This window comes from Rhinopithecus bieti, unplaced genomic scaffold (assembly GCF_001698545.2).
Source record: "Rhinopithecus bieti isolate Rb0 unplaced genomic scaffold, ASM169854v2 scaffold_986, whole genome shotgun sequence".
Taxonomy (NCBI): domain Eukaryota; kingdom Metazoa; phylum Chordata; class Mammalia; order Primates; family Cercopithecidae; genus Rhinopithecus; species Rhinopithecus bieti.
The window spans coordinates 466998-475566 of NW_016803218.1; the positions used below are offsets into that span (position 1 = coordinate 466998).

The 8569-nt window shown below is 54.7% G+C and overlaps 1 protein-coding gene across 1 annotated transcript in view; it reads left to right on the forward strand.

Moving 5' to 3' along the window:
• The window catches only part of OTOG (otogelin), a 104133-nt gene extending 95788 nt beyond the window's left edge, over positions 1 to 8345 (forward strand). Inside the window, 8 exon segments of the mRNA XM_017870066.1 lie at positions 2153 to 2228; positions 2321 to 2499; positions 3254 to 3358; positions 3541 to 3573; positions 3575 to 3661; positions 4873 to 4918; positions 6658 to 6737; positions 6839 to 8345. Of these exon segments, the coding sequence (XP_017725555.1) occupies positions 2153 to 2228; positions 2321 to 2499; positions 3254 to 3358; positions 3541 to 3573; positions 3575 to 3661; positions 4873 to 4918; positions 6658 to 6737; positions 6839 to 7039 (807 nt within the window). The 3' untranslated portion in view covers positions 7040 to 8345.
• The last annotated feature ends 224 nt before the right edge of the window (positions 8346 to 8569 follow it).

The window sequence follows — 8569 nt, forward strand, 5'->3', positions numbered from 1 at the left end:
ATCTGAAATAAAAATAAAAATAAAATAAAATAAAATAAAATAAAATAAATAAAAAGAATAGGCTCTGGACCAGGTGGAGGGATTAATCCAGGTGACAAAAGGAAACCTGTGATTGGCCTATCTGCCTATTTATCCTCGCTCCACACCCAGTGGAGAGCTTGGTGTTCAGAATCCATCACTGCCCACCTGCCTAACCAGCGGAGCTGCAGGCCTCCTCCTGCCCTCAGGGATGGAAGGAGGCTGAGATTTGGGCCTCTTTGTCTCCTCTCACAGGCCTGGCCTGAAGCTGGGTCTTCAGAAGATGGGTTGTGCCAGCAGTGAGAGGTCCAGGGTACCCAGGGGATTTCTACCTGGACATCCCTGATGAAGTGGGACCTGGCCCCTTGTGTTTTTCAGAGTGTGACTGTGACACAATCCCAGTGCCCCGGTGCCATCTGGTATGGAGACCCTTCTCCCCCAACACCCCCTGGTCTGCTCCCCTTTCCTTTCCTCTCTATCCCCTACTCTAGAGAACCTGCTCCTTTAATCTAGTGCAAGGAACCCATGGTTGCAAGTTAGCATTCTTGTCCCAAGCTCTGCCACTGGCTTTCTGGGTATGGTGCCCTCCTTTGTAAAGTTGACATAATCATGATTTAGAGTTGTGGTAAGGATTCAGTACAATGATGATGAAAATTATCATGAAGATGATAGTGATGATGCTGATGGTGGCAATGATGGTGGGGACAGTGAGGAGGATGGTGGTGGCTATGATGGTGATAGTGCAGTGACGATGGCGATAATGCAATGATGATGGTGGTGTTGGGTTGGTAAGGATGGTGGTGATGGTGACGACGGTGATAATGCTATGACAATAGTAGTGGTAGGGACGGTGAGGATGGTGGTCGTGGTGACAATGGTGATAATGCAATGGCAATGATGGTGGTGATGGTGAGGATGATGGTGGGGGTGGTGGTGATAATGCTGTGGTGATGCTGGTGGTGGGGACAGTGATGGTGGTGGTGGTGACAATGGTGATAATGCAGTGGTGGTGGTGGTGATGGGGATGGTGAGGATGAAGGTGGTGGTGGTGGTGATAATGCAATGTCGATGGTGGTGGTGGGGATGATGATGAGGGTGGTGGTGGTGGTGATAATGCAATGTCAATGGTGGTGGTGGGGATGGTGAGGATGAGGGTGGTGGTGGTGGTGATAATGCAATGTCGATGGTGGTTGTGGGGATGGTGAGGATGATGGTGGTTGTGGTAGTGGTGGTGGTGGTGGTGATAATGCAATGGTGATGGTAATGGTGGTGGTGACAATGATGGTGGTGGTCATGGTGATAATGCCATGGTGATGGTGGTGGTGATGGTGAGGATGGTGGTGGTGGTGATGGTGATAGTGCAATGGTGACAGTGGGGGTGAGGACGGTGAGGGTGATGGTGATGGTGATCATGAATGACGATGGTGGTGGTGGGGATGGTGAGATGATGATGGTGGTGAAGATGATAATGATGATGATGATGATGATGATGACAATCATGACGGTAGCTAATGTTTATTGAGAGCTTACTAAGTGCCAGGAACTTTCCTAGGCATTTCATGTGTATTATTTATTCTCACAACAACCCTGTGAGGTTGATTCTGTTGTTTTCTCAATCCTACAAACAAGGAAGCTAAGGTTAAGGTCATGAAGCTAGTATATCACAGAGCCAGAGCTGACACCTAGGAAATCTGTCTCCAGAGACAATGCCCTTAGCCACCAGGCTGCATGGCCACTGAGGGAAGTGAAAATACTTTAAGAAATGTGAAGTCATGTTTACAGTCATTTTCTGAATTATATGTAACCCTCACACCCCAGCACACATTTCCTCTCACTCTGACCCCCATTCCCCCTTCCTTAAAATTGCTGAAGAAAGGTGAGAAGTACTGTGAGCCACCCAGGGCTCTGTCCCTCACTGAGAAAGGGGAGGACACTGGACAGTGCTCCTCATCCGGGAGGCCTGGGAATCACACTGGGACTGAGCTTCCAGGATGCTGCGGGGCCCCAGGTCTGCCAGCCCCCTCCTGCCCACCACAGGGAGGGACTGACATAGAGAGGGGCCCAGGTGGCAGACTGCTCCTGAGGGCCAGGCTGGCCCCCACCCCAGGGTGCTGACTGCCTCTGCCCCACCCAGTGGGAGAAATCCCAGCTGGACGAGGAGTTCATGCACAGCGTGGACAATGTGTGTGGCTGCGCCAAGTACGAGTGTGGTGAGTGGGGAAAGCCTCGGGGCAGAGCCAGGCAGGGGGGCCATGGGTGCCTGGGCTCTAGATGACCGTTGCCACCCTGCATGCCCATCCAGTGAAGGCCCCAGTGTGTCTGAGCCGCGAGCTGGGTGTGATGCAACCCGGCCAGACGGTGGTGGAGCTCTCAGCAGACGGCGTGTGCCACACCTCCCGCTGCACCGCCGTGCTCGACCCTCTCACCAACTTCTACCAGATCAACACCACTTCCGTGCTGTGTGACATCCACTGCGAGGCGGTAGGGTGTCGCCCAGGGTGGGGTGGGTGGTGTCAGGAGAGCTAGCCTGGCAGACCCTGTGTGCTCCAGGAATCAGAGGGGCCCTTCAAGCTGCCCTAAGCCTCCAAGACAAGTCAGAGAGGCCCTCAGAGACCTCTGTAGAAAGTGCCAAGAAAGGGACTGGGTTGGGAGACGCCAGGAGGAGAACAGTAAGGGACAGATTTAGTGCCTGGCAAGGGTGGGTGCTGACAGAGAGAGCACACACTTATTAGGTACCTGTGGAATGCCTGGCACATTCCCTGTCCCTTTGGTTTGCATGCTTGTATTGCTACTATTTGGTGAGCACTTCTTCATGTCCAGTACTTAGGATGGTGACTGGCTTCTAGTAAGGGCTAATAAATATTAGTTGGATAAAGGGGGTTAGAATTATTCCCATTTTTCAGAGGAGACAATTGAGACTTAGGGAGACTCTGTCATTTGTAAAAAGTCCTACAGGAACTGAGACTCAAATGGAGGTCTGTCTGGAATAAAAACTGGCATCCTACTTAGCAGAAATGTCTTGGAAAGGGTGGAGATGCTCTTTGCTGTAAGGGAGGCTCTGGGTAGATACAGGGATGATTAGCTGCCTGCGACAGAAGGAGGCTGGGAGCTCCTCTTCCGGAGTACCTACAGAGGACCCTTCCGGACTCTGGGGTCCCTCATAGATAATCAGGCAGTGGGAGAGCCAGGGTGGAGGTGGGCAACTGGCTGAGGCCCACCCCGCCCTGGCCTGCAGAACCAGGAGTACCAGCACCCGCAGGACCTCGCTGCCTGCTGTGGCTCCTGCAGGAATGTGTCCTGTCTCTTCACCTTCCCCAATGGCACCACCTCCCTGTTCTTGGTAAGCAGCCCCCTCGCTGCCCACCTAGGAGGGTGTCCCAGGAGGAGGAGGGGACCACCAGGACTTAGGGCTCTCTCTGGTCCCAGGCCAGGGTGGGTACAAACAGGCTCCCAGACCCTATGGGTTTGCTCAGGGGCTGTCCATCTGGCCGCAGCCCCCATCACCCACTTCTGTGCCCCCAGCCTGGGGCATCTTGGATTGCAGACTGCGCTCGCCAACCACTGCAGCAGCACTCCCCATGGTGCCGTGCTCGTCCGCTCTCCCATCAGTTGCCACCGCTCAATGAGACTTGAGTGTGCCAAGGTCAGTGTTTCTCCTTCCCACTGAGGGCTGTAGGCCAGGGGCATCACGCTTTCTCACTGCAGTGGGTGGGGGTCCTGGAGCAGGAGTGTAGGGAGGAAGGGTTCCCTGGAAGCCTGTGCATGCCACCCCAAAATCCATTTCTCTCTGCACTTCTTTTTGCCCTGACCACATCACCACCCTGCCCTCTTTCCACACATCACGTGACCACATGCAGGTGGCACAAAACAACACTGTTCATATGTATTTAGGCACACTCAGCCAGACACCAACACAGGCCACCAGCCACTCACACACCACACCCTCCAGGGACATTCACATCGGCATGCCAATGCACACACCACGCATCATCACACTTCAAAGCACTCATATAAGCACACTCTTGCACACACATGCCACGCAGATGCATTTCAGTCCTCTGATGGCTGGTGGGTGTCCAGCACTAGCATGGGCAGCTGTCAGTATGGGCGCACCTCAGAGAAAAGGATTTCCTGGAAGGCTTGGGGTTACTGTTGAATTATTAAAGTCCCTGAGATTAACAGTGGACATTTAAAGATTTCTGACTCTTCTCTAGAAAACAAATATACACAGACACTCAATGATACTCTCATACACACACCCACACGTGCAAAATCACACATGTACACACAGATACTCATGTATATGCTCACAAAATCGCACACACATACTGAGACCCTCCCCTCAACACACACTTATGTAGAAAGAACTGTCCCATCCATTGTTTTACCCATTTCACTATAGAGGAGGAGGGCTTTAAGGGATACTTGCCCCCATTTTAGAGATGGGAAAACTAAGCCTAAAGGAAAAGGATGATTTGTCCAGGGCTGAGGTAGAGCCCAGGCCACTGACCCAAGTGAGTGACTCCTGCACCCCTCCTCTCCCTGACCCTTTGTGCTGGCAAGCACTGACAGTGGGGTAGGCAGTGGAAGGCATGAGGGGAGCTGCCACAGGAAAGATGGGAGGCCCTGCACCATCTTGACCCAGGCTCCTGCCCCAAGGGGGCCACGTGCAGCCTTAGTGCCAGCTTAGCCCCTGTGGCTCTCCCATGGCCTGGCAAGGGGCCTATGTTCCTGCCCTGGGGCATCACAGGGAGAGAAGAGTCAAGACTCCTGTACTCTGCCTGTTTCTGGGATCTTGGCTCCTGGCCTGGACGGGGGTCTCCACACCCACCTCTCCCAACTTCCTCTCTCTAGGTTGGGGGCTCCGTGGTACCTTCCTTGGAAGGATGCTGCAGGACCTGTGAGTGAGCATGGTGGGGGCCCAGGGGTGGGGGGCTTTGATGGGGGCACAGGGTGTCATGTCAGGGGACAGATGACCAGGTTCCCGGCCTGGCACCTAAAATGATAGCTCTTCTGGGCTGAGTAGATGGAGGGATAACATCCCCACCATGGGGCTCATGGCACTGGCGCAAATATGCAGAAGGCTGGAGGCCATGTTTGTGTCCTTGTTCTCATGCAAAGCCTCTGCTCCTTGTCAGAGCCAGAGGACATTGGGGCATGGCATTCAGGAGGTCAGTAGTTCACCAGTTACTTTGCCTTCTCCTGCCCCTGCCAAGGCTCCCAGCCTAGATGGTCCCATATGAATTCTCCCGTGGTCAGATGCCCTGGTCTTGGAGGAGTCTCCTGGGTGGGATTCAGACCTTCCAGTGTCCCTGACAGTCTGAGTGTGAGGTCTGTGCACCTGTCCTGATACCTGGCTCCTGGAGCCCTGGCCACCCAGAACTGTAGCCCCCAACCACATGCACATGCACATCCCAGTCAGCCTCCACTTTGCACCACCTTCAATCCCCCACCCACATCTTTCCCCTGTGCCTGCCCTTCTCCTAGGGTGCTCAGACCCCATCTCCAGAAGGCAGTAGAACTTGGGGCCCCGTTATGTGCATTTCATATACTCCAAGAAAGCCGGACTTGGGGCCTCATCGGCTGATCCCTGACCCACAAACTCATGTTCCCTGAATGTCCCATGTGCCCCCGTGTGACCTGCACCCCATGTCCCTCTCCCCAGGTTCCCCGGGGACCCTGTTTCCCGTGGTCCCCGTTAGTCCCGCCTCTCCTCCACGGGTTAGTGTCCACTGTCGCTCAGGTACTCCTCTCGGAAGCCCACTGGACTGGAGGCAGGCAGCCGTGTTGCTATATCCAGCAATGTCCCTTCTGCTAGGTGGCCCGTGCTCTGGGGGCAAGGGAGGGGGAGGGCCCCTGCTCCCCACGTCTGGCACAGGCCATTAGGCCTGCAGTGCATGCTGGGTAGTGAGCTGTATTCCCTGGGCTTGCATGGGAAAGCTTCAGCAGGGCCCGCTCACCTGGCGCCCACCAACGCCCCAGACTGCCACTGCTTTGCTCTTTCTGGTCACTCAGCCAGTCTCAGTCCAGGACCCAGAGGGCCATGTTGGGACAGCCCTTAGTTCTCCTACCTCCTGGAGCGGAGAGGGAAGACAAAGTGGACTTAGCTCTGGCCAGAAGCCATCTAGCTGGTGTAGTAGGAAACCTCTGTGGTGAGGCTCAGAGACCAGAAGAAAAGATTCCATTCCATTTCTAGAGGGATTCCTGGGGTTACAGAGTGAGTGCATGTACCTGGCAAATATTAGTGGAGTTCCAACTATGTGCCAGGCACTGTTCTAGGCACTGTAGAGCCTTGTGGAGCTGACATTTAGTGGGAGAGACAGAATAACAAGTATAAAAATATATACCTCACTTGTCCCCAGATGCTCCTCTGCCCTAGCACAGAGTCCTCAAGGGGGCCCTGCTGGCCTTCCTGCCTCACCTGCTCACACTGCTCTGTCTCTGCCTTCCTAACTCCGCCTCCTTCCAGGGCACTGGGTTAAAAGGCTTTCCCTGGAAGGGGAGGGGTACTAATGCATGGGTGCTAACGCTGGAAGAGAGACCCTCCAGCATGGCACTAACTGCCTGGGGCTGGCCCATCCTACTGCCCCTAAGAAGCCTGGTCTTGGCCACAGCTCCCGTATCCACTTGTCCCCCTAGGTAAGGAGGATGGGCGCTCCTGCAAGAAGGTGACCATCCGCATGACCATCCGCAAGAACGAATGCAGGAGCCACACGCCTGTGCGTGGTGCCCACAAGGCAGTGGGGCATCAAAAGATGGGGATGGAGGGGATTTGGGGGTGTGAATGCCACAGACTGCCTCACTGGCCTGCCCATTCCAGGTGAACCTAGTGTCCTGTGATGGGAGGTGCCCATCCGCCAGCATCTACAACTACAACATCAACACCTATGCCCGCTTCTGCAAGTGCTGCCGCGAGGTGGGCCTGCAGCGGCGTTCTGTGCAGCTCTTTTGTGCCACCAATGCCACCTGGGTGCCCTACACTGTGCAGGAGCCCACTGACTGTGCCTGCCAGTGGTCCTGAGGCCTGGGGGCCTGGGCTAGCTGGACCACCTCTGCCGGCCCCACTTCCTGTTTCCAGCTGGCCCAATGTGAATGGGGGTATTAAAGGTGGTAGAAATCTGGCACGTGCTGAGCATGGAATGGTGGGAAGAGGTCACAGGAGTAACCAGAAAGGGTCACCCCTTCCCATCCTGGCTCCCTTTCTGGGCTCCCCATTTTCCACATGTGGGAAAGTGCCATAGCTGAGGGCTCAGGGAGCTCACCTTTGTCCCTGGCTTGAGATGGAAAATGGGCTTTAGGTCCAGGAGCAGCACCCTCTGAACCTCTGTGACCCTGGCCACAGCTCTTGGTGGGGGTGGTGAGAGCTGTGGGAAGGTGGGAAGGTGCATGGTGCTCACATGGGAACCACAGCTGGACCCAAGACCAAGCACAGGGGCAGGATGCAGTGGCCCATTCTCTTGGCCTTTTTGACTACAGAAGAAACCAGACACAGTAAAAGGAAAGAGGGGCTATCCCTGCAACACTCAGGCTTGCAGATAGCTGCCCAGAAGGAGTTCCCAAAAGCAAAGATGGTGGATTCCAGGGCCCAGGTTGTCTCACCAAGATCTGTGAAGTCAGAGTGAGCTCAGTGACCTTCACGTCCCCTGTAGTCCAAAGAAAGGTGCCTGGTGTCCTGGTATTGAGATGGTAATTCAGGAAAGGATTTGGAAGACCCAAGCCTATACCCTTACTCCAAGGCAACCTTCCCAGCAGGCAGGCTGGCCTTGTGAGGTGGTGGTGGGGGAGTGAAACCCTCAGCGAGGGTCCAGCACTGCTTATTTAGGATGCTGGTTGACGGCCCATGCCTCTGAGACCCTAGGTTGCTGAGGGGGTACCTTTAGCCTGCAAATGCAGCTCTAGGCTTTGCAGTGCACCTTTTCTCCAAGGCCATGACAGAGTCAGGCTCAGAGGAGCCTGATTATGGGTTTTGTGGCTGAGCCCATGCCAGCCTCTGTGCTCCATGGGACTGTTTAGCAAGAGAGTGTCTGTTGGTGTCAGTGGAACACACAGCCCCAGCCTCCCCGAGCACTTGTGAGAGCCTTGTCACTGAACCAGAGTGTCCCCTAAAGCAGGGCCAGAGCCCCTTTCCGGGTGTGGACCCCACTCTGCAAGTTTCCCACCCCTGTGCCACTTTGTGCCACGTGGATCCCAAGGGCATGAACATGACATTGTGCAGGCCCCAGCACTGCCCTGTGTGTTTGAAGATGTGGCTGGATGCCCCTTGAGGTGAGGAGACTGTGCCAGGATGGCCCCCTACTGTTTCCAAGCCTCTTTGTGCGCATATTTGTGTTCTGTTTATGTATCAATAAACCACAGGAAGACTTCAGGCTTCTGAGCATCTCTGAGGGAGCCAGGTTTACTTTGAACTTGAAGGAGTATCCACTGCGAAGAGACGACTCTATTTTATGGCTCTGGACATCAGCACCACTTCTGCCCCATCCATCCCAGCACCATGCCCCACTCACAGCAGAACCATTGGTGGGTGTTTGCTGGTTGGAATTGAATGGACCAG